General features: G+C 45.2%; 1 protein-coding gene across 2 annotated transcripts; it reads left to right on the top strand.

The window, feature by feature from the left end:
- Positions 1-13: 13 nt before the first annotated feature.
- polr3a (polymerase (RNA) III (DNA directed) polypeptide A) lies at positions 14-26,204 on the top strand. Of its 2 annotated transcripts, XM_077000549.1 has the most exons (32): positions 14-186; positions 1,139-1,274; positions 1,753-1,890; positions 2,287-2,458; positions 2,566-2,720; positions 2,884-3,123; positions 3,772-3,934; positions 5,733-5,869; positions 5,987-6,090; positions 6,405-6,546; positions 6,923-7,063; positions 9,390-9,459; positions 9,691-9,818; positions 10,436-10,574; positions 11,001-11,165; positions 11,727-11,899; positions 12,238-12,349; positions 15,399-15,517; positions 16,784-16,921; positions 17,529-17,699; positions 18,317-18,430; positions 19,787-19,822; positions 20,582-20,668; positions 20,770-20,852; positions 21,691-21,861; positions 22,718-22,811; positions 23,130-23,222; positions 23,593-23,757; positions 24,181-24,345; positions 24,469-24,600; positions 24,685-24,817; positions 25,618-26,204. In XM_077000549.1, the coding sequence occupies exons 1-32, from the start codon at positions 143-145 to the stop codon at positions 25,764-25,766; spliced, it is 4,209 nt and encodes a 1,402-aa protein (XP_076856664.1). In that variant the 5' UTR covers positions 14-142; the 3' UTR covers positions 25,767-26,204. The 2 variants fall into 2 exon arrangements, with proteins under 2 accessions (XP_076856664.1, XP_076856665.1); XM_077000550.1 differs by lacking the exon at positions 19,787-19,822.

The following is a 26,204-nucleotide window of genomic DNA, read 5'->3' as shown; positions in this document are numbered from 1 at the left end:
GGTTGGTCTCGCGCGGAGTGAGCGCGCACGTTGGTCGCGTCACATGAAGCGCGACAGCAACGCTCTCGCACACTTGAACGGCTGAATTCATGTGATCGTACTTTACGTTTTGTTTTGAAGAAGGGACCGAAACGCTGTCACCATGGTCAAGGAACAGTTTAGAGAGACTGACGTGGCCAGAAAGATGTGAGTTGACGGTTAATTTGTGAGGGAGGCGGATTCTGGTGTAGGCAACAGTGAGACACCACACACATTTCTGGTTAGCGTGCTAGGAAACAACCTTACGATGCTGGTGCAAAATGAGACGTTGGACTTTCTCACATGTTTGGGTCTAAAACATGTCAAAGGCGTTGGTGAATGGATAAATTATATTCCCTAGCAGTCTGGAACAGCTAGACCAGGTGTCAGATGAGTTATATTGAGTGTGCCTGTCCGAGGGTGAATTGTCTAGCTGGGATACATCATGAATTTAATCTAAACGTTTACACACGTTACTCGAGGCAGATCTACACATTGAGTAGTTAGTCAGACAGACAGACAGACATACGCAACTAATAGACTAGTTATCCTAGCAAGATAAACCCAGCTAATTTGTGGAGATGAAGTCTGAACAGCTGACCACGCTCACGCTTTAAGCAAATGTGCAGTGGGCAACACAGAAATTACCCCCAAATAATGTCGCTGAGGACCAAGTAATGTTAAGTAAAATGAATCATACTAAACCAGGTACTGCAGCAGTCACATCAAAATCTTGGTTTCATTTGCAGAGGCGCTCAGGTTCTCTCGCACTGATGTATGTGTAAGCCGCTCTGGATATGAGTGTCTGCCTACATGTACTTCATTTATGAATGTGTAATGTGTCAGTTAGTTCACTGTCTGACCTCATCTCTCAAATGTTTGCTTGGAGAAAGTAAAACTGTCCAAAAAGCTCAGTGCGGTTCGGTTCTTCTGACTATGCAGAGTTTAATCTGTCTTTGCATGATGCAATTTGTTGACCATCTGCCTTCTTTTGCTGCTGGGTTGTAATGGTGTTTCAAACATTTCAAATCCTGAAAAAACAAATGTTAAAAAAAAACAAATGTATAGAGAGACACCATGGAGACTCATGCTAATGTGCTTTGCTTTCGTGTCCTGTCAGAAGTCACATCTGTTTTGGCATGAAGTCTGCAGAGCAGATCCGTCAGCAGGCCCACATCCAGGTGGTCAGCAAGAACCTGTACAGCCAGGACAGCAGCCACACACCACTGTCCTATGGGGTGCTGGACCACCGCATGGTACTACTGATGCTCCTGAACATCTCACCACTTGAGGAGGGGAGAGTGGGAGGGACTGGAGAGGACATCGGCGTCTCAGTAGTGAGGGCTGTCCTCTCAGAGCATGAGTCTCCAGACCTTCTGGTGTAGTTCAACACTCTGAGAAGTGTGATCTAGATGCTGGCAAATGTGATGATAATACTGGCTAGAATATATTGAATATATAGAATATATATTGTTTTCATGTGATTTTCGTTTCTGAATGATCAAACTTGTTAAACCTTGATTGGCATAAATGGAAAAACTAAATATTAACTCCTTTAATCTGCCATACAGTATATCTAGAGGTAATAAGAGGGCAGGAGTTGTCATGTTTTTAAGGGCAGATATAGTGGTGGGGGTTTTAAGGACTGGTGTATTGTGATGTTGGTAAGTGTGTGGTGGTGGTGTTGTTGATAAGTGTGGTATTGATATTGGTCTGATTGCTCTGCTCCTGCAGGGAACAAGTGAGAAGGACCGACCCTGTGAAACCTGTGGGAAAAACCTTGCTGACTGTCTTGGTCACTATGGTTACCTGGACTTGGAGCTACCCTGCTTCCATATTGGGTACTTCAAAGCCATCATCGGTGTCCTGCAGGTGAGTGTTCCACCCACTGCCTCCGAGACGGTTACCACATCGTGTGTGTGTGTGTTATAGGTGATCTGTAAGACATGTTCTCACATCGTGTGTGTGTGTGTGTGTTGTAGATGATATATAAAACATGCTCTCACGTCGTGTGTGTTATAGGTGATCTGTAAGACATGCGTTCAGATCGTGTGTGTGTGTGTGTGTGTGTGTGTGTTATAAGTGATCTGTAAGACATGCTCTTACATCGTGTGTGTTATAGATGATCTGTAAGACATGCGTTCACATTGTGTGTGTGTGTGTGTGTGTGTGTGTGTGTGTTGTATATGATCTGTAAGACATGTTCACATCGTGTGTGTGTGTTGTAGATGATATATAAGACATGCTCTCACTTCGTGTGTGTTGTAGATGATTTGTAAGACATGCTCTCACATCATGCTGAGTAAGGAGGAGAGACAGCAGTTCCTGGAGTATCTGCGTCGGCCTGGCCTGCCTTACCTCCAGAAGCGTGGCCTCAAGAAGAAGATTTCTGACAAATGCCGGAAGAGAACAGTCTGCTTACAATGCAATAGCTTCAATGGTACATGTCCCCCTCAGTTCAATGTTGCATGCCCCTCTCCCCCAGTTCAGTGGTTAGGGGTTAGTAATAAACGTGTTCATTAACGCAGCTAACAATCCTGTGTGCAGGTCCAGTGAAGAAGTGTGGTCTCCTGAAGATCATCCATGAGAAGTATAAGACCACTAAGAAGGTGGTTGACCCCATCGTCTCGGACTTCCTGCAGTCCTTTGACCTCGCTCTCGAGCACAACAAAGAGATGGAGTCTCTGTTGAACAGGGCCCAGGTGAGGATGGCTACCCAAGCCCACCTGCCTCGCCTCGCCTGCTACCTCACCTTGTGATTCCTTCTCTCTCCCTCCCTCTCCTTCTCCCCCTCCACCCACCCACCTCCCCCTCTGCTCTACATCCTTCCCTCCACCCCTAACATCTGTCTTTGTTGTACTTCAGGAGAACCTGAACCCTTTGGTGGTTCAGAATCTCTTCCGGAGGATTCCGAGTGAGGACATTCCTCTGCTGCTAATGAACCCGGAGGCGGGAAAACCTGCTGACCTCATTCTGACACGTCTCCTGGTTCCGCCCCTCTGCATCCGCCCCTCTGTTGTCAGTGACCTCAAATCAGGCACCAATGAGGACGACCTCACGATGAAGTTAACGGAAATCATCTTCCTCAATGATGTCATTAAAAAGGTGAGCTGATTGCTTAGTGACAAAAGTATTAACTTATAAAAATCCCAAACCAGCTCGTTGTTTGGGGACTTGAGGGTAAGTATAAGTAGATGATTTTGTCATTAGGTTCCCCAAAGTGGTGGGGACCTAAGGGGATGTGACCTCTGGGACTGTGACCTGAGGGGCTGTGACCCCTGAATTGGAGGAATGGCCGTAACAGGTCAGCTCCAGCTCCATCCAGTCGAGCACAGTCCTAGGATCAAGTATTCCACTGCACCTTCAAACCTACCTGTGGCCTGTAGGTTTCTGTAGAAACAACACATTGTAGACAGAGCTCCACAGCAATCTTCAAGAAAGGATTTTCTGAAGTTCTAGGAATTTACGAGTAGATTTTCAAATCATAACATTCATTCCATGGGGTTCAGAAAGTATAGATATTTTTTTCCATTCTCAACTTTATTTCTGCCATAGCAACAACTGACGATACAAACTAGAGAGACTGTAGAGACTCTGGTGGGATTAGTCGTGTAGTCCCTGTTCTGGTTATGAGAGCTCTTGGGCCCTAGATGACTTTCTAAACTCATCAGGACATTACCTGTATTAAGGAATGGAAAAGACATTCTCTCGCTCTCTCTCACACACACCCCCTCTCACCCCTCCCCTCCGTAGCACCGCATGTCGGGGGCAAAGACCCAGATGATCATGGAAGACTGGGACTTTCTGCAGCTGCAGTGTGCCCTGTACATTAACAGTGAACTCTCTGGCATCCCTCTGAACATGGCGCCCAAGAAGTGGACCCGCGGCTTCGTACAGAGGCTGAAGGGCAAACAAGGTAGGGGCGGGCCTTAGACATTAACATATGACAGAATTGTACAGGGAGCTCGGTCGCTGGAGAGCACTCTGACTAGCGCTTACTTTGACTTTACTTCAACTAAAAGTTTTAGTTGTTACTGGTTTCAACTAAAAAAGGACAGATTTCTTACACTCAGATTACAGTCATGGCCAAAAGTTTTGAGAATGATACAAATATTAATTTTTACAAAGTCTACTGCTTCAGTTTTGTTATAGAGTGATCAGCTTAACAGCAATTAATTGCAAAGTCAATATTTGCCTAGAAAATGAACTTTATCCCCCAAAACACATTTCAACTTCATAGCAGCCCTGCCTTAAAAGGACCAGCTAACATCGTTTCAGTGATTACTCCATTAACACAGGTGTGTGTGTTGATGAGGACAGGGCAGTGGAATGACACCACTGGACACTTTAAAAGGAGGCTGGTGCTTGGCATCATTGTTTCTCTTCTGTTAACCATGGTTATCTCTAATCTATCGCATCATCAAGAACTTCAAGGAGAGAGGTTCCATTGTTGCCAAAAAAGCTCCAGGGCGCCCAAGAAAGACCAGCAAGCACCAGGACCGTCTCTTAAAAGTGTTTCAGCTGCGGGATCGGGCTACCAGCAGTGCAGAGCTTGCTCAGGAATGGCAGCAGGCAGGTGTGAGTGCATCTGCACGCACTGTGAGGCGGAGACTCTTGGAGCAAGGCCTGGTCTCAAGGAGGGCAGCAAAGAAGCCACTTCTCTCCAGAAAAAAACATCAGTGACAGACTGATATTCTGCAAAAGGTACAGGGAGTGGAATGCTGAGGACTGGGGTAAAGTCATTTTCTCTGATGAATCCCCTTTCCGATTGTTTGGGACATCTGGAAAACAGCTTGTTCAGAGAAGACGAGATGAGCGCTACCAGTCTTGTCTCATGCCAACTGTAAAGCATCCTGATACCATTCATGTGTGGGGTTGCTTCTTGGCCAAGGGAATCGGCTCTCTCACAGTCTTGCCTAAAAACACAGCCATGAATAAAGAATGGTACCAGAATGTCCTGAGAGCAACTTCTCCCAACCATCCAAGAGCAGTTTGGTGATCAACAATGCCTTTTCCAGCATGATGGAGCACCTTGCCATAAAGCAAAGCTGATAATTAAATGGCTCAGGGACATAGAGATTTTGGGTCCATGGCCTGGAAACTCCCCAGATCTTAATCCCATTGAGAACTTGTGGTCAATCATCAAGAGACGGGTGGACAAACAAAAACCCACACATTCTGAAATGCAAGCGTTGATTGTGCAAGAATGGACTGCTATCAGTCAGGATTTGGTCCAGAAGTTGATTGCCACGGAGAATTGCAGAGGTCCTGAAGAAGAAGGGTCAACACTGCAAATATTGACTTGTTGCATTAACTCATTCTAACTGTCAATAAAAGCTTTTGTTACTCATAATGATTGCAATTATATTTCTGTATGTGTTAAAAACATCTGACAAACACACATAAAAACCAGAGGGCAGCAGATCATGTGAAAATATAATATTTGTGTCATTCTTGGACTGTACATCAAAATCTAGTTTGTGTTTAGCATCATGCTATCCATGTGGCAGTTTACCTTCATCACTGTTGCTAAGATTGATCTTCAAATCCTGGGAATCTTGTGAAGTTATATTCATTAATAGTTGTCAGGTGAACTCTACGGGCAGCCTGCTGTGCTGTGCTATTCTCACAGTGTTTGTTTAGGCTGGGAGGTGAGGCTAGAAGCATATTGGGTACTAATCAAGCTCTGGTCTTCACCTCTATCCTCTTCTCAGGACGTTTCCGTGGAAACTTGTCTGGAAAGAGAGTGGATTTTTCCGGAAGAACCGTTATTTCTCCCGACCCCAACCTGAGGATCGACGAGGTGGCCGTACCTGTGCACGTTGCCAAAATCCTCACCTACCCAGAGAAGGTGCGCTAAGCAGCTCTTCTGATGGAGCTCTGTGTTTGGGCTTTTGTTTCACCCAGCAGTAAGACACTGTGTGTGTTCCTTCACCCAGCAGTAAGATGCATCGGTTATGTGTTCCAGGTGAACAAAGCCAACATTGAGCTGATGAGGAAGCTGGTGAAGAATGGACCAGACACTCATCCAGGAGCAAATTTCATCCAGCAGAGACATATGCAGATGAAACGGTGATGCTCCCCCCCCCCCCCCCCCCCCCCCCCAATGTACAAAGCTTTAGTTTCTGTAGCAGATTAATCGTGGTCTAGTAAAGCACCATAATGAATAAATACTCGTTTCTCTTCACACTTCTTGCCCCTTGTAAAAACACACAAGATTAAAAAAAACTTTTCCTAAAGAATAATTTCTTAGATATTTAAATGCTTAAATACTTTTTTTGAGACAGGTGTGTGTGTGGGTGGATATGTAGACTTGTAGGATTGAAGTGCTAGTGTAACATTTTTGTTGTGGTAATGTTAGTGATGGTCGTCTCTCTCCTGTGAAGGTTTCTGAAGTACGGAAACCGTGAGAAGATTGCCCAGGAGCTGAAGCCTGGTGACGTGGTGGAGAGACACATGATTGATGGAGATATTGTCCTGTTCAATAGGCAGCCCTCACTACACAAACTCAGCATCATGGCCCACATTGTGAGTCCTGTCACCTGGGGAGTGTGGACACTGCTCCTTCTCAACAGCAGGGGGCGCTAGCATCTTAGCATGAGAAGACTTACTTTTGACACTCACTTTGAGTACACTGGCATAACATACTGGTTCATACTGGTATATATACTGGAATATTGCAGTGAATAAGATCACATTGATCTCCTTATTAACCTCTTCTAACCCCCTCCTAAGATCTTTAATATATAGAAGTAGAAACAAGTATTTAGTTTACTGACTCCAGAAGACTGGGTGTATGTACATTAATCAAATCAGAAGTTACAGCTAAAATTATGCTAAAACCCATTGTGAAATATTTGTGTGAGGTTGTAACAGGGTTAAAATGTTTTGTTTTCTGTGCCAGGCTCGTGTGAAGCCTCACAGGACGTTCCGTTTTAACGAGTGTGTGTGCACGCCGTACAACGCTGACTTTGACGGAGACGAGATGAACCTTCACCTCCCACAGACTGAGGAGGCCAAGGCAGAGGCACTAGTCCTCATGGGGGTGAGACGCACAACACATTAACACATATACTCACACACACTCTCTCACGTACACACACACACACACACACACACACACACACACACACACACACACACACAAAATCTCACCAGCCACATTATTAGGTACAACTTGCTAGTACCTGGTTGAACCCCCTTTTGCCTTCAGAACTGCCTTAATCCTCAAGGTATGGGCTGGTCTAAGTATTTCAAAAACTGCTGATCTACTAGGATTTATCCAGTGAGCGAATCTGTGTGAGTTCTGTGGGCGCAAATGCCTTGTTGATGTCAGAGGAGAATGGTCAGACTGGTTCGAGCTGATAGAACAGCAACAGTAACTCAAATAACCAGTCGTTACAACCAAGGCATGCAGAAGAGCATCTCTGAACACACAACACGTCAAATCTTGAGGCGGATGGGCTACAGCAGTAGAAGACCAGACCACACCGGGTGCCACTCCTGTCAGCTAAGAACAGGAAACTGAGGCTACAGTTCACACAGGCTCTCTAAAATTGGACAATAGAAGATTGGAAAAACGTTGCTTGGTCTGATGAGTCTCAATTTCTGTTGCGACATTCAGATGGTAGGGTCAGAATTTGGCGTCAACAATATGAAAGCATGGACCCATGCTGCCTTGTATCAACGGTTCCGGCTGCTGGTGGTAGTGCAATGGTGTGGGGGATATTTTCCTGGCAGACTTTGGGACCATTAGTACTAACTGAGGATCGTGTCAACACTGCAGCCTACTAACTGAGTGTCGTTGCTGACCATGTCCATCCCTTTATGACCAGTGTACCCATCTTCTGATGCCTACTTCCATCAGGATAACGTGCCATGTCATAAAGCGCAACATGAGTTGACATGACATAACAATTTCACTGTACTTGAATGACCTCCACAGTCACCAGATCTCAATCCAATAGAGATTCACATCATGGCTGTGCAGCCGACAAATCTGCAGCAACTGTGTGATGTTATCATGTCAATATGGACCAGACTCTCTGAGGAATGTTTCCAGTACCTTGTTGAATCTATGCCATGAAGTATTAAGGCAGTTCTGAAGGCAAAAGGGGGTCCAACTCTGTACTAGCAAGGTGTACCTAATAATAGTGGCTGCACGCACATGTATAGAAAGGTCTTTCATCAGCTGTGTTTCATAAGCAGTGTTGGGAACGTTACTTTTAAAAAAGTAATTAGTTATAGTTACTCACTACTTGTTCAAAAAAGTAACTGAGTTAGTAACTGAATTACTCTATAATAAAAGTAACTCGTTACCAGGGAAAGTAACTATTTGCATTACAGTAAAAAAAGTTATATGCCAATGAATAAGGATTTTTTGAAAAAGCAGTTTTCACAGTCAGTTGAAATGAGTAGATCAGAAAGGTGTTTAACTTTTGATATTTATTGCACATCAACAGACCAGTGCAGGATAAAATCCTTTAAAATCCCAAATCTTTGTAAAAAAAAAAAAAAAAAAAAAGCTAAAGTAAACAGTTACACTATATAAAGTGCATTTACATCTATCAAATTAAATTAAATTCTCTCTACCTGAGTCAACTGGTTTGTTCACAACAGAAGTAAACCTAACAATAAAACCTCTATTCTTAATTAAATAAATCAAATACCCAGTCTGGCAAACATTCAGGAACTTCAAGTATTTTCTTAAATAATGTTTATATCGCCACCTTGAATATGCAAATTTCTTTGGCTTGCTCCTGACTCGCCATTTCTGCCTCTTCTTCGTTTGTGTTGTGTCACTGGTGTGCTTCGGCACACGTGTAAAAACACTGGCTCTGATTGGCTACCATAACGCTGCCTTAGCCAATCGCTTACTGACTTGTTAAACGGTGTTACACCGAGAACTGTGACCTATTGACATCTGTTACTCCTCACTAGCCTGGGCAGGGGTCCGCTTGGATTACTGTTAGTATATCAATATATAGTAACGCACCGCTTTTAATGAACAGTAACGTCAACAGCGTTGTAACGACAGGAAAAGTAATTAATTATATTATCCCGTTACGGACAAAATGACGCAGTTACCTAACGCCGTTATTTTTAACGGTGTTAATCGCAACACTGTTCATAAGTGTGTGTGTGTTTGTGTATACATATAGGTCGATGTATGTGTATGTTTGTAGACAACACACATCCTCATTCTTTTGAGAGAGAATACACCAGACAGCGAAGTACAACAGGGGTCCTGTTGAAATAACTGCTCTCTGCTGCCCCCTGTCTGGCTGTGCACAGATGATGGCATTACGGTTTCAGCCATTACTTGGTATTCCTGCACTTGATTACCTATTTTTTTAATTTCTCTCTCTCAGACCAAGGCTAACCTGGTCACCCCAAGGAACGGAGAGCCTCTGATTGCTGCTATTCAGGACTTTCTCACAGGTGTGTGTATGTCTGATTGTATGTCTGTGTGAACTTTTTTTTCTTATGTGAACCTTCTGTAGGTGAGAGTGCAATCTGGTGGCATAACGGATGTGAACCTCTAACACGTGTCCCAGACATTTTACTTTTGAACATTAAAATAAATGTAATTGTGGTGGTGCAATCTTTTTTTGGACCTATACATCTATATATCAGTAGGTGGCGCCCTTGAGCTGTGTGTGCTCTGTACAGGTGCCTATTTGCTCACACTGAAGGACACGTTCTTTGACCGGGCCAAAGCCTGCCAGATCATTGCCTCCATCCTTGTGGGAAAAGATGAAAAGATCAGAATCTCTCTCCCACGCCCTGCCATCATGAAGGTAGCCCATTCTGTCCTTCTGTCTGTCGGTTCGTTTGGGTGCTTGAAATCCTTGAATTTTAATGTTGCATTTTCCAGATTTGAAAAGTGCTGGTATTATGGCTAAAGTACTTTTGAACATGCTTGAAATTGTAACTATTTTGTTTCACAACAAATAGCTCTCTGACTGAATAGTTTGCTTGTATTACATTATAAATAAGTGAGAAGTGTACTGACTCTTGTAATTCCAGTGCAAAACTTGATAGTACGCGAAGACGTTTGCATTTTGAAGATAAACTACCATTAAATAAAATATATGCTAGCTTGTAAGCTAAGCTATCTACCACAGCAAATCCTAATGTAACTAGCATATATTAAGGGAGCTAGCTTAGCTATCTTAATACACCAACAAGCTTATGTAATGCACTTATTCTTCTGCTATAACCAAACACGGTACCATCTCTTTTAATGTGATAAAAAGTGAAGCAATCATTTTGAGTTCCAGGTTGGTAAGGGTGGTGTAATGGGCTGTGGAGAGAGGGCTCTCCTGAACTCTGGACGGATCTGGACATACCTGCCATGTTAATGATAAAACACACTCTGTGTGTGTGTGTGTGTGTGTGTGTGTGTGTGTTGTAGCCCATGAGTCTCTGGACGGGGAAACAGATCTTCAGTCTGATCCTGAAGCCCAGTAAGGTCTGCCCTGTTAAAGCCAACCTACGCACCAAAGGCAAGCAGTACTGTGGAAAAGGAGAAGACCTGTGTCACAATGACTCCTGTGAGTCTCCACTCACACACACACACACTGATGCGCACTGGTTGTCCTTCCTTCTCTCACACAAACATGCACTTAGTTTTTTTGTTGTCTCTGTTTCACACAAGCACAGACACACACATTTTTTGTGTGTCCTTTGCACAAAAACAAGCTGAATCGTAGTGTTCATCCAGAGGTTTCTTGCTGTCCTCTCTTTAAAGGTTGTTGGACACATAAACACTGTTGTCTTAGAGAAATATGCCGGTCAGACTTTAGGTACTCTATATTCCATGTACTCACACACACACATACACACACAAGCACACCACACAGACTGTGCATTCAGACACACAGGCTGCATTCACACCCCATAATAGATAGTCAGAAGAATTGAAAATGTTTATTATATGTGCTGAACTGCAATGATGAGTAAAGTGTGTGTGTGTGTAGTTGTAGTGATCCAGAACAGTGAGCTCCTCTGTGGCAGTATGGATAAGGGTACCCTAGGATCGGGCTCCAAGAACAACATCTTCTACATCCTGCTGAGGGACTGGGGGCAGGTGGAAGCAGCTGACGCCATGTCCCGCCTGGCCCGCGTCGCCCCCGTATACCTCTGTACGTCCGCTCATACATACTAAAATTATACCTACTACTTCTGTACGTCCTCTCATACATACTAAATCATACCTACTACTTCTGTACGTCCTCTCATACATACTAAATCATGCCTACTACTTCTGTACGTCCTCTCATACATACTAAATCATACCTACTACTTCTGTACGTCCTCTCATACATACTAAATCATACCTACTACTTCTGTACGTCCTCTCATACATACTAAATCATACCTACTACTTCTGTACGTCCTCTCATACATACTAAATCATACCTACTACTTCTGTACGTCCTCTCATACATACTAAATCATACCTACTACCTCTATGTCCTCTCATACATACAAAAACTTACCTACTACTTCTGTACGTCCTCTCATACATACTAAATCATACCTACTACTTCTATACGTCGGTACGTCTCCACTAGGGCGGGGCTGTCTGTGCATGACTCAGTCCTTCCAACTTTGTGTGTGTGTGTTTCAGCATGGGTCTGCATGCACACGTTGATGTGTGAGCATGTTTTGTTAATGCTCATATGTGTATGTGTGTGTTGCAGCCAATCGGGGCTTCTCAATCGGAATTGGTGATGTAACCCCAGGTCAGGGCCTCCTGAAGGCCAAACAGGAGCTGTTGGATGCAGGGTACAGGAAGTGTGATGAATACATTGACGCCCTCAACACGGGCAAACTACAGCAGCAACCTGGCTGCACTGCGGAGGAAACGCTCGAGGTGACACACACACACTCGCACACTTACTTGCATTACAATATCTGTGAGACTGTATGCTCCTACTCCTGGAAGCGGGGACAGGATGAGTGGGTGTGGTCAAGAAGAGTGGGCAGGGCTAGGATGAGAGGGAACAGTCAGGAGAAGTCTGTGCGTTGGCTTTGAAAGCTAAAAGCAGGCTAACGGTGCTGAAGTGCTAGACTATTGTACTGAGGGACAGCCCTAATCAATAGTAATGAGGCTCCAATGTATGGTAACAATGTGTGTGTGTGTGTGTGTGTGTGTGTGTGTGTGTGTGTGTGTGTGTGTGTGTGTGTGTGTGTGTGTTTGTGCACATGCAGGCATTGATCCTGAAGGAGCTGTCAGTAATCCGAGACCACGCTGGCAGTGCCTGTCTGAGAGAGCTGGATAAGAGTAACAGTCCCCTCATCATGGCCCTGTGTGGATCTAAAGGTACTACCACTATACTCTTACACTCCTATATCACTACTCCCCTATACTCGCACTCCCCTAAATCACTATCACCACTACGCTCCCAAGGACTAAGTATGTGTCCACAATGTTGGCTTTCTGCTCAGCTGCATCTGCTCTTTAATGTGGAAAAATGACACAAAAAAAGAAAAAACAGCAAAGAGGGAGAGTGTGTGGACGGGGAGGGGTGGAGGGGTCCTCCTATGGAACTCCCATTCTGGAACTCCTCCTCTGGAAAATGTGACCTGGCCTGATAAAAGAAACATTATGCTTCAATTCCTGGATTCTGCAGTATAAGCGTCTTGATCCCAGACCTAATGGCCAGGTGTAGACCCTAGGTGTGTGTTGGTGTGAGTGCTGCTGTTGAGCTAGGAGCGTGCACAGTCACCCCTGGTCTGACTCGTACCTCTCACTCACGCTGGGGAATCTGGAGTAAAACGGCTGAGGGAGCAAAATCACAACACCAGACACTGCAAGACGAGGAGCATCACACTCCCTGTTAAGACCGGTGTTGGTGGGTGTGGGGGCGTGTGGGGGTGATGTTCTTGAAGTCCCTCTTTCTGTGGTCTTGAAACACCCACACACCAATGGAGAATCACTTTGGAGAATCTCTTTCTGGCCCAGTTGAAAAGCAACTGCTACTGGCGTACATAGTCTGTAAAGGTTGAGTTGGGAATACTGGATGTTGGTATGATATTGGATGTTAAAGGTTGTAACTGTGTTAATTGTAAAGTGACCTTGGGTATGTTGAAAGATGCTATATGAGCAGAGGTGGAAAGAGTACTGAAAAATTGTAATTGAGTAAAAGTATCTTTACTTTGCCTAAATTCTACTCGAGTAAAAGTACAAAATAACTTCATTTTAAATGTAATGTGAGTAAAAGTTACTTAGTTACTTTCAGTTATTTAATGCAAAAAAGGATGTCATGAATCAAATTCAGCATAAGTTGTTTTAATCGATTTCAAAGCATATATAAGTGCACATCCACACTTGCAAAAGATCAGCTGTGCTCAGGAACATACTTCCTCACAGCACAAGGACAATCACAACACTATGATAAGAATAAAGAAATTTAAATTACAAATTATTCAAAAAACAAAATGCACAAAAAATTTAATGCCCACAAGATACCACAAATCAAACTAAAATGCAACAGGATTCCACTACTCACAATAAAACAAAATGCGAACAGACTTCCACTACTTAAAACGCTCACAGGATCCAACTATTCGAAATACAGTGCCCACAGGATTCCACTTTTCACAATAAAATGTCCACATGATCCCACAGATCCTGATAAATAGAAGATTTAAAGATAGAACAATCTCATCCTTTTGGAAAAAAGTGCACCGGATTACGACCTGATTTATGAGACAATGGCAAGGCAAGGCCACGCATGTAACGTCGGGTACACACCGCGCCAAAACCAAGAGAGTAGTATTTCCAAGTGTTGAAAATGTGTGAGTGCGTCCACACCCCCCCCCCCCCCCCCCCCACACTAACACACACACACACACACACACACAAGCAGCAAAACCAATCACACAAGACACAGAATAAACTCAACGCAAAACACATGGGAGAGAAATGCAACAGAAAAGACATGGAGAAAACGTGAGAAAATGAAACTTGGGACGCCAGGGGAAGTAACTGGCAGCAGGCGAAACAAAAACCCTTCCCAAAATAAACAAAGAATGGATAGGAAGAGATAAAGCAGGGGGAAAACTTGAGGTAGGCTAGTAAGCAGCGCAGGATATAGTTACTCAAGTAAGTAGTAGAAAAGCAAGAGAGATAAGAGAGAGCATAAGGTGGCGAGACACCTAAACACAAGAAACGCAACCAGAGATCACAGAGAAAGGGCTGAGGATGTGAAGGCGAGCCAAAGCGATTCAGCAGTGATCCGTTTCACTATGCTTCCTTAAGGAGCCATAGAGACGGCTAAAACGGATCACTGCTGATTGCGCCTGGAGAGACTAGGACTGACTCGGGTGCCTCTAGTGTTGTTAGGAGGAGCGGCAGCCGAGCCAGCCCCGACAACACAATTGACTTTCAGTTCCGGGATTGTTTACATTTCTGCCCGCATTTAATTTTTTACCATCAATATTTTTTTACTCAGTAACGTGAAGGGGTTCAAGTGTAGTGAAGTAAAACTACTTAGGTCAAAATTTACTCGAGTAAAAGTAAATTATTTCAAAAACTACTCAGAAAATTACAAATTTCTCATAAAAAGTACTCAATTACAGTAATCTGAGTAAATGTAATTTGTTACTTTCCACCCCTGTATATGAGCATATGTTTTATTCTTTCAAACTAAGCAGTGAGAGAGGGGTGGCAAGAGAGATGTGGGTGATCTCTCTCTGATCAGCTGAGTAGCGAGAAGCTCGTCTTGGTCTCCAGGCAGGGATTCTGTTATGAAGGGCAGGGGTGTTATCTGGGCTAGCACACACCCACTCACTCTGTTGTCTCTTATCTTCAAACTGATGAGGATGTTTGTGGTGAACTGGGGACAATGCAATAATCATTTCATTACCCCCCCCCCCCCCTCCCCCCTCCCCATCAGAGTGAAGCATGAAGAGCCCCCCTTACTCTCGGCTCTTTCATTAATATATCCTCTCTCTCTCTAGGTTATTTCATTAATATATCCTCCTCCCTCTCCCTCTCTCTCTCTCTCTCTCTCTAGGTTATTTCATTATTATCCTCTCTCTCTCTCTAGGTTCTTTCATTAATATATCCTCTCTCTCTCTCTCTCTCTCTCTCTCTCTAGGTTCTTTCACTCCTATATCATCTCTCTGCGTTTTTTTATTAATATATTGTCTCTCTCTCTCATATTAATATGTCCTCTCTCTCTCTCTCTCTCTCTCTCTCTAGGTTATTTCATTATTATCCTCTCTCTCTCTCTCTCTCTCTCTAGGTTCTTTCACTCCTATATCATCTCTCTCTGCAGTTTTTAATTAATATATTGTCTCTCTCTCTCTCTCTCTCTCTCATATTAATATGTCCTCTCTCTCTCTCTCTCTCTCTCTCTCTCTAGGTTCTTTCATTAATATATCTCAGATGATAGCATGTGTTGGGCAGCAGGCCATCAGTGGCTCCAGAGTACCGGACGGCTTCGAGCACCGCTCTCTGCCCCACTTTGATAAGCACTCTAAAGTAAGAGCACACCTTTACACACACACCATCTCCAGGGTACCCGCGGGTCCTTAAAAAGTCTTAAAATGTCTTAAATTTAGTTTTCCATATTCAAGGCCTAAAAATGTCTTAAAATGTCTGGAATTTTATGAGGGGAGGCATTAAATTATTATAAGTGTGTGTTGTTCAGTTGTTCTGTTTTATTTTAGCGACGATATGTATATTATCGCCGTATACTCCGCATGTTAGATGGCGCAATGTGAACTTTGCCGAATCTAGCGCTAGGACCATGCAGAAAATAACCGCTCCAGGGTCCTAGCGCTGGAGTATAAGGCCTCAACAACGTCAACAATTCCCCCCCCCCCCCCCGTCAACGATGTGGAACACACCTGCATCCCCAGTAACAGTATTATTTTTTCTTGTGAGAGGTATTAAAAAGGTCTTAAAAGTCATTGAATTTGAGATTTAAAAATGTGCAGATACCCTGCATCTCTACACACCCACACACACATCTTCTGTACACGCACATGGCCCTACACACATATACCCCACTCCTATACACACACACACACCACCCCTACACACCAATAAACTCAGAAGCAGCTGTTATTGGCACATCCTGTGAAGTTTCAGTTTGTGCTCTGACTGTGTTGGGGATGAAGGCGTGAGGGAGAGAGGGACAAGCTGTGTGGAATGAAACAGGAATGTTAAATGTGACCGTGATTGAGTGATTGAGTGTAGATGCACGTCTGCCAAGCCAGTAACCTTGGGCCAAGCTGAACACGCACACACAAAGTTTCCTCCCATGGCGTCTTTAACTATTGAGAGGGTTTATTGGCTGGGATGGAGACTTTCTGAATATAGTTGTTGATTAGAGAAAATTGGGGAATATTGGAGAATATTAGGGAATGTTAGGGAATATTAAAAAATATTGGGGAATTTTGGGGAATATTAGAGAATGTTGGACAATATTGGACAATGTTGGGGAATATTAGATGTCTACATGCAGTCAGATCGTTTCTGTGCGCGCTAGTCAGGTTTTATAATCTCAAAACTGTTCAAACTCTAATCTGTTCGAACACACTTCAGGCTTTAGGTAGACACACACACAAAACTTAAGCTTTCTTCTTTTTCAAATTGCTTGGGGCTGTTGTTGAGGATGATGATGAAGAATAGAATGGTGTGTGTGTGTGTGTGTGTGTGTGTGTGTGTGTGTGTGTGTGTGTGTGTGTGTGTGTGTGTGTGTGTGTGTGTGTGTGTGTGTGTGTGTGTGTGTGTGTTGTACAGCTGCCTGCAGCTAAAGGCTTTGTGGCAGACAGCTTCTATTCTGGTTTGACCCCCACTGAGTTCTTCTTCCACACCATGGCTGGTCGAGAGGGTTTGGTGGACACAGCCGTGAAAACAGCTGAGACCGGATACATGCAGGTAACGCATACTCACACAGGCCCACTCTCACGCACAATAAGCTTTCATTCCCAATATGGTCTCCAGCAACCTTAACTTCAAATACCATGATGCATTGTTGCAGCCCTCCTGAGTAGTTGCTCATTCTGCCAAGGGCAACCCAGCATGGGCTTTAGCAGATGAACTCTGCAGACACGGGTGTGCGGCCGTGCCCATGTGTACGGCCTTTTAAGTGGCTCTGTGTATGGTTGTGGGTACATAATCAGTGATTTGCATGTACATGTATGAGTGAAGACTGAGGTGTAGTCCTTGTTGTGTCTGTGTTGAAACTGGATTACAAAATATTAGTACATGGTTAGCCAGTAAAGAGCTCACATGGTAACCAGCGTCGGCCAGAGGATGATGGGTCCCCCCCCCCCCCCCTCACTCTTGTTTCCTCTCATGGTTTCTTCCTCATGCTCCTAGGGAGTTTTTCCTTGCCACTGTCACTTGCTCACTGGGGGCTTGGACTCGGACACTTGTAAAGCTGCTTTGGGACAACAACTTTTGTAAAAAGGGCTGTATATAAAAATTTTGATTGATTGGTTGACATCCATGTGACATTGTATGGTTGCGTGCGTGTGTGTAGAGACGTCTGGTGAAGTCTCTGGAGGACCTCTGCTCCCAGTACGACCTCACTGTGCGCAGCTCCACGGGCGACATTATCCAGTTCATCTACGGAGGAGACGGTCTCGACCCAGCGGCCATGGAGGGGAAAGACGAGCCGCTGGAGTTCAAGAGAGTGCTGGACAACATCAGAGTACGCACGGCCGCACACGCAGCTGTTGGGCTCGTCATCTTCCTTCACGACACATCCAAACCCTCACACACATTAGTTACTCTCCACCTTTAACTACACACATTCAAATCAGAAATGTCTGAGACACACATTTCCTCCGTGTGTGAATGATCAGTATCCACAATCATGACGATGCATGTTGATTGTTGATTAGGTGATAAATGCCAGTCCATGGGAAGGTTCTAGCGGATGAAGGCACGTGGATGTCTTTAACGGAGAGCTCCACTGTGTCCAGCAGTGCACACCCCTGTAAAACCTGGACATCCATTCATCATACACACTGCTAATTCTTTTTTGCACTCCGAATCACATGGCCAGCCTCTGGGCACGCCCACAGCAGGTCCAACCTCTTTATGGGTCACAGACTCCATTTGGAGAGTTCAAGCTAATTTGAGCTTTGTGAATAAAGCTTTGTCCTTTCTGCCCCAGTCAAGTATAGTGGGGGCAACAAGATGTCCAATGTTCATTATGCCCCCCTCCATCCCTCCCTCCCTCCCTCCTCCTTTCTTTCACTGTGTCTGTCTTTCTCCCTCTCTCCCCCCCTCCCTTTCTTCAACCTCCCTATACCCCCCCTCCAGGCAGTGTACACATGTTCTGATGAACCTGCTCTGAGTAAGAATGAGTTGGTGTTGACTGCTGATTCCATCATGATGAGGAGTGACTTTGCCTGCTGCAAGGACACCTTTCTCCAGGTAAGTCTGTTTAGATCAGACACAGCCTTTCTCCAGGTGAGTCTGTTTAGATCAGACACAGCCTTTCTCCAGGTGAGTCTGTTTAGATCAGAAACAGCCTTTTTCCAGGTGAGTCTGTTTAGATCAGACACAGCCTTTTTCCAGGTGAGTCTGTTTAGATCAGACACAGCCTTTTTCCAGGTGAGACTGTTTAGATCAGACACAGCCTTTTTCCAGGTAAGTCTGTTTAGATCAGACACAGCCTTTCTCCAGGTGAGTCTGTTTAGATCAGAAACAGCCTTTCTCCAGGTGAGTCTGTTTAGATCAGACACAGCCTTTTTCCAGGTGAGTCTGTTTAGATCAGACACAGCCTTTTTCCAGGTGAGACTGTTTAGATCAGACACAGCCTTTTTCCAGGTGAGACTGTTTAGATCAGACACAGCCTTTTTCCAGGTGAGACTGTTTAGATCAGACACAGCCTTTTTCCAGGTGAGACTGTTTAGATCAGACACAGCCTTTTTCCAGGTGAGACTGTTTAGATCAGACACAGCCTTTTTCCAGGTGAGACTGTTTAGATCAGACACAGCCTTTTTCCAGGTGAGACTGTTTAGATCAGACACAGCCTTTTTCCAGGTGAGTCTGTTTAGATCAGACACAGCCTTTTCCCAGGTGAGACTGTTTAGATCAGACACAGCCTTTTCCCAGGTGAGACTGTTTAGATCAGACACAGCCTTTTCCCAGGTGAGTCTGTTTAAATCAGACACATCCTTTTCCCAGGTGAGACTGCTTAGATCAGACACAGCCTTTTTCCAGGTGAGTCTGTTTAGATCAGACACAGCCTTTCTCCAGGTGAATCTTTAGATTTAGTGTCTGTGTAGACAACTTTAATAAACAGTGTCGGCTGTGAGGGTGCGAGTGTCGGCTGTGAGGGTGCGAGTGTCGGCTGTGAGGGTGCGAGTGTCGGCTGTGAGGGTGCGAGTGTCGGCTGTGCGGGTGCGAGTGTCGGCTGTGCGGGTGCGAGTGTCGGCTGTGCGGGTGCGAGTGTCGGCTGTGAGGGTGCGAGTGTCGGCTGTGAGGGTGCGAGTGTCGGCTGTGAGGGTGCGAGTGTCGGCTGTGAGGGTGCGAGTGTCGGCTGTGAGGGTGCGAGTGTCGGCTGTGAGGGTGCGAGTGTCGGCTGTGAGGGTGCGAGTGTCGGCTGTGAGGGTGCGAGTGTCTGCTGTGAGGGTGCGAGTGTCTGCTGTGAGGGTGCGAGTGTCGGCTGTGAGGGTGCGAGTGTCGGCTGTGAGGGTGCGAGTGTCCGCTCGCAGTAACCCAGCTAGCCAACCACCTCATCTGTAATTTTTATATGCTAAGCTGTCTGTTTTTTGTCATTTCAAGGGCTTGACCAACACTGGTACTCAAAGGTTTATGGAGGTACAGGGTTAGCATGTGTGTGTGTGTGTGTGTGTGTGTGTGTGTGTGTGTGTGTGTGTGAGTGTATGCGCATGCTTCTTGGCGTGTGTTTCTCGGTCTGTGTGTGCTAACATGCGTGCAGACCCTGGGTCAGATCCCGTCCTGTGCTGTCATCTTCAGCATGCTGCCCTTACTGTACGCGGGCGGGTGTCCTAACCCAGTCTGTTAGGGGTTTGGTGGCCCCACACCTGTGGTGCATGGCCTTGAAGACCACATACAGTGTACAGTCTGGTGTGTGTCCAGCTTGAACCTCCTCCCCCAGGGAGGTTTGGAGTGTGTGGGGTGAGCTGAGGTATTTGTGGTGGGGAAGGGACGTACTGTTGTGTACGGTGTCCCACAGTCCCACTGTGCTACAGATCTACAGTCCGGTGGACCAGCTCACTGTATTAAAGTCACGTGTCTAGGGCTGTTCTTCAGAGTGGTTCTGCATCTCCTATCTCGCGTACGTTTGTGTGAGGGACAGAGAGATGTAGGTTGGACCAACACCAGAACCCCATTTCTCCTGAACTACATAGATCACATGCTGTCTCCTGTGTGAGACATGGCTGGTGCCCCAAGCTCGTTTCTGGATGTTGCATTTAGGAATTAATTAAATGTTTGTTAATTAATTAAATTAATCATGTATATAGACCCAATCTCATTTCTTGTTGCTACACTTAGCAATTGCAGTCTATTCTAATTTAGCAGCAACTTTTCACTTACATTCCAATCTCTCTACAGGAGATTAAGAAGTTCATCAACAACGTCTCAGAGAAGATCAAGAAAACCAGAGACAAGTACGGGATCAATGATAACGGATCTACAGAGGTAGAGATGTTTGTTCTCATCACGCGTTTTCATGTGTGTTTGACTTTGTCGGTGCATGAGTGCCTTTGTGTCTGATCCACTCTGTGTTTGATGTGTTTTAGCCTAAGGTTCTTTACCAGCTGGACAGGATAACCCCCACCCAGCTAGAGAAGTTTCTGGAGACATGCCGGGATAAATATATGAGGTATTGTGTGTATGCGTGTGTGTATGTGTCTGCATGTGTTTGTGGTACTTGTATGTTTACTTCCCTTGTCTCTCTTCCTATGGGACAGTTTCTGCCCATAAGTTCTCTGTCAGTGTAAGAAAGCCAGTGTTGTGAGATGATCATGTTCAGGAGTGTGTGTCTTGTGTATTGAACGCTTGTTATTTCTATAAAGACAAACATATCTGTAGATATGGATGGGCTTGCTGATTATGGGATAACGTAAGGATTTATCTTCAATGGATTTGGGAATTATGTGTAAGGATTTATCTTCTGTTTTGTCCTTTAATATCTGGATGATGTGGGATTATTCCATGTTTTTCCAGTATCAAAGTTTAAAAGTACATACAATACTGAGGATGCAGTCCCCAGCACTGGGTGAAGAGAGAAACTTTTGAGAACTCACATTTTTATACGCCCTACCTTCTTTCACATACCAGTGGTTGAAATCTTTATCATTATACCCAAACCATAAATTATTCAGTATATGCAAATCAAAATCCATCATTATGCAAGTAATGTCATCATTGTCATACACCACCATCCCTCACTGCGCCAGTTCTTTGAACGTATTAAAGACTGGATATGCAGTTGAACACGCTTGCACAGTCCATAGAGGCTCCTCTGTTGGTGCTGTGTAGTGTTGGTGACCCTTGTTTGTTTTTTTACTTGTTTTGTTGTTCTGTTTGGGATCATGATGGAGGCTGGCTCCTTTTAAGGGTGCTGTTTAGATGTGATGAATAGAGCCCAGTTGGAGCACACCACCGTGTTTTTGTGTAGGGTAGCTGCTGCTGTTCAGATGTGGTGTTGTGGTAAACAGGGCCCAGATGGAGCCCGGCTCGGCCGTGGGGGCGCTGTGTGCTCAGAGCATCGGGGAGCCAGGCACCCAGATGACCTTGAAGACATTCCACTTTGCTGGTGTGGCCTCCATGAACATCACACTGGGTGTGCCCCGCATCAAAGAGATCATTAACGCCTCCAAGAACATCAGGTGAGAGAACTGAGGGAGCAGGTGCTCCGCCTTCTGCAGGTGGAGTCTCGGACACGGCCACTCCCCAGAACCGTCACACATGATGAGGCACATGCAAACACCCACCTCACCCTACATCATGTCAAACATTGGTAAGTGTTGGCAGCTCTAGAACTCTCCCAGTAAAGAGGGGCCTTAACCCAGGAGAGAGGGGCCCTAACCTGGGTTAGGGCCACTCTCTCCTGGGTTAGGGCCCCTCCGTGGTTGAGCATGACTTAGCAGTGTTCTGAATGGTTCCTGTCCGTGTCTCTGGTTTGTGCTGGTGTGTCATAACCATAACTGTGCTCATTCAGAAGTTCATGTAAAGTTGTGTATTTGTATGTGGAAAATACAGAAATGTTCATGTTTCTGTGTGTGTGTGTGTGTGTGTGTGTGTGTGTGTGTGTGTGTGTGTGTGTGTGTGTGTGTGTGTGTGTGTGTGTGTGTGTTTATGGGACTGTAAGAATGTATGTTGCACCGTGGATTGAGCAGGCTTCTGTTCTGAGAGGCAGGACTGCAGCTAGGAAAGTGCTATTAGACAGCCATTTACTTGCCAGTGCATGAATTTATCACCCCTCTCTCTCATTCTACCCTCCCTCCCTCCCTCCCTCACTCTGTCACACACTCTCTCTTCCTCCCTCCATCCCTCCAGGGCAGATTGGCTTTATTTGCATCACTGGAAATACAGTTCAGCATATTATTATGCAGATTTGTGTTAATTAAACGAACCTTGGCATTAATGTTAAGAGTATTAAGTGCTTCTCTTTCTGTCTCTGCATGTCTCTCTGTCTGTCTGTCTGCCTGTCTCTCTCTGTCTCTCTTTCTCTGTGTATCTCAGCACCCCTATCATCACTGCTCATCTGGATACGGAGGACGATGCGGATTTTGCTCGGCTGGTAAAGGGCCGTATTGAGAAGACTCTTCTGGGAGAGGTACAGTGTATACACGTGTGACGCACACAGCTTAGTTAAGTGAAATATTGTATTTCGTATATAAATAGCATTTGGTATTGTGGTTAATGTGCTCCTTTCTATAAAGAGAATTATCAGGGTCAAATATTGTACATTCTCAATTGTTTACTCGTTGCCAAGAGCAGAGATGTAGTCTGTCTAGCTTGTGGTTTACACTGGACCAGGAGCAGAGATGTAATGTGTCTTTGACTCCAGGGATTTGCTGCTATTTGTGGTGGTGAGTTGAATAAATAAACCTGTTTGTAATGTACAGTAGTACCCATCTCATCTGTGTGGTAGATCTCGGAGTACATTGAGGAAGTGTTTCTGCCTGACGACTGCTTTATTCTGGTCAAGCTCTCTCTCGAGAGGATCCGCCTTCTACGACTGGAGGTAAAAACATGCCGTCTCTCACTCTTTCTGTCTTGCTGTCATGTACTTGCTCTAACTCGCTGTCTATCTTACTCTCCTCCTGTCTCACATGTCTCCGCCCCCCTCTCTCTCTCTTTCTCCCGCCCCCTGCTTCCCTTCCCCTCTTTCTCCTTAATTGGCTGGATATGGGAGTATGAGTGTGTAATAGGTCGGTCTGTCACTGACGGTCCACCACCAGGAGCAGAGCAGAACCTGCTCATTCCAGTCACTTCACCTGCTCTGTAAATCAGAGCTGATTGACATATTTGGCATCAGTACTGGTTTGGGTATCAGTTTCTCTGTTTTTTTTAGTGTTGTCTTATGTACAGTATTGCGACTCTTTAATGCCCAGGTGAATGCAGAAACTGTGCGCTACTCCATCTGTATGTCGAAGCTGCGTGTGAAGCCGGGAGACGTGGCGGTACATGGTGAGGCGGTGGTGTGTGTCTCGCCCAGAGAGAACAGCAAGAGCTCCATGTATTACGTTCTTCAGTCACTCAAACAGGACCTGCCCAAGGTCACTACACGCAAACACACATACACACACACCCCAAGGTCACTACAACATGTAAACACACACAAACCAACACACACCCCAAGATCATTACTGGACACGTAAAAAAACACACACATTTATTCTCAACACTTTGTTCCACAATTTACCTGAAAATGTGACCATAATGGTTGATTGTGGGCAATTGTGGGTCTTTGTGCACCTTCACTGATGCAGCCTTTACACAAGACGCGCACACACACACACACACACACACACACACACACACACACACACACACACACACACACACAGGCCAGTGTGTAGCACCTCACCCTCTTCATTTGTTGTGTTGTCTATTCTGTGTGTGTGTGTGTGTGTGTGTGTGTGTGTGTGTGTGTGTGTGTGTGTGTGTGTGTGTGTGTGTGTGTGTGTGTGTGTGTGTAGGTGGTTGTACAGGGCATTCCTGAGGTGGCTCGTGCAGTCATCCACATCGATGAGCAAAGCGGCCGGCAGAAGTTCAAGCTGTTAGTGGAAGGTGACAACCTCCGTGCTGTCATGGCAACACACGGGGTCAACGGTAGCCGAACCACATCTAACAACACATACGAGGTGTGTGACTGCCCCCCAACCATGTGTTGGGCGTGTGTGTGAGTCAGCCAGGTGTAGGCCGAGCTGGATCTGTGGGGCGGGATAGTTAAATCCAGACTGACTGCCAGATCCTGACCCTACCAGGTAGAGAAGACGCTGGGAATCGAGGCAGCGCGGACCACCATCATCAACGAGATCCAGTACACCATGGTGAACCACGGCATGAGCATCGACCGACGCCACGTCATGCTGCTGGCTGATCTCATGTCCTACAAGGTAAGTGGCCATCAGGGGGCAGGACTGCCAGCTCTGTAGTCTTAAAGGTCGTCTAAAGGTCATCTGCACGTATGTGCGCTGCAGGGCGAGATCCTGGGCATCACGCGCTTCGGCCTGGCCAAGATGAAGGAGAGCGTTCTGATGCTGGCGTCGTTTGAGAAGACGGCCGATCACCTGTTTGACGCAGCATACTTTGGACAAAAGGACTCTGTGTGCGGTGAGTTTCAGAAAGATTTCATTTTAATGGAGCAAGAAGGTTATTTTTCCAATGTTTGCTACAAAATGTCCTTTGTTACACTGACACCTAGTGGTCTGGGTATTTCAAAAATTATATTCTAAATTAATTTTCAACATGGCTGCCTCCAAATGTGAGACTGCTCTATGGAGCATAAACTGGTTTGTTTGAGGACTACAGAGTAATTTAATACTCATGTGAGCTGCACTTTATAGAACAAAATCTAAAAACAATAACTCACTTCATAAATATTGTTTGATGCTTTTTGGTTGTACAAATCACTCCTGATGATGAACAAGTGGCCAGTGGGTCTGTTTCCTGCTGCCAGAGCTGGTACAAGACTGATGAGAACAATCGGTTATGTTCTAGACCAGTCATGACACACCCCCTGCCTTAGCTCCTCCCTCTGAAGATATGCACATTTAACATGCAGCCTTGAATTAGTAAAGGTTTATGATGTGCTGCATGCATGGATGTCCAACAGGCAGGACCACCTCCCTGTATTGATGCACCTTGACAGGTTAAAATTCTGACCTCAGAACAGTCACAGATGCACGAGTTTTTCGTGTATTGGGTAGTATTAAATACGACATCCAATTTAAAGGACTAAAGGAGCATCTGTGTCTCCACCACCTCCGTCACCTTTCAAGCAGTCCCCACATTTTCTTATCTCTGGGCAGCAGGGCTTCCTGTGTCTGCCCTTTTTCTGCAGCTAGACAGTGGACACCGGATCTGCTTGGCACCTCTGATATCTCTCTCTCCCTCCCTCCCTCCCTCTGCAGGTGTGTCTGAGTGCATTATAATGGGCATCCCCATGAACATTGGCACGGGGCTTTTTAAACTCTTACACAGAGCTGATAAGGTGCCTTCTCCTCCACTGAGACCACTTCTCTTCGACAGCCCTGACTTCCACCTCCCTCTGGCCTCCTAGCACGCACGCGCGCGCGCGCACACACACACACACACACACACACACACACACACACACACACACACACACACACACACACACACACACACACACACACACTGCTCTTCAGCTACGAAGTCTCAACTGCTTTTTCTTAAGCTGGTTGAGGATTGTGTAGTATGATAACTTCAGCAGATGTCAGTTGTTTTGAATGAAACTACAGAAAAGCAATGGGTGCAGTGGTTTTGAGTGAAGATAAATCCCCAACATCAGCGGGGTGTGGTGTGCACCAGTTCTGGTTCACATAATGTTTATTTAGTTACTGGAGTATCAAAAACCTGTTTAATTTATTGAATGTGTTCCACGGTTATGACTGCCTTAACTAGAGAACAGACTGGCTGGAGTTATGGTTTAATGTATATATGTATGAAGTGTAATAAAAATGTACTTTAAAGTCTA

Source organism: Brachyhypopomus gauderio, chromosome 3, assembly GCF_052324685.1.
Source record: "Brachyhypopomus gauderio isolate BG-103 chromosome 3, BGAUD_0.2, whole genome shotgun sequence".
NCBI lineage: Eukaryota > Metazoa > Chordata > Actinopteri > Gymnotiformes > Hypopomidae > Brachyhypopomus > Brachyhypopomus gauderio.
This window is presented reverse-complemented; position numbering and strand designations above follow the sequence as displayed.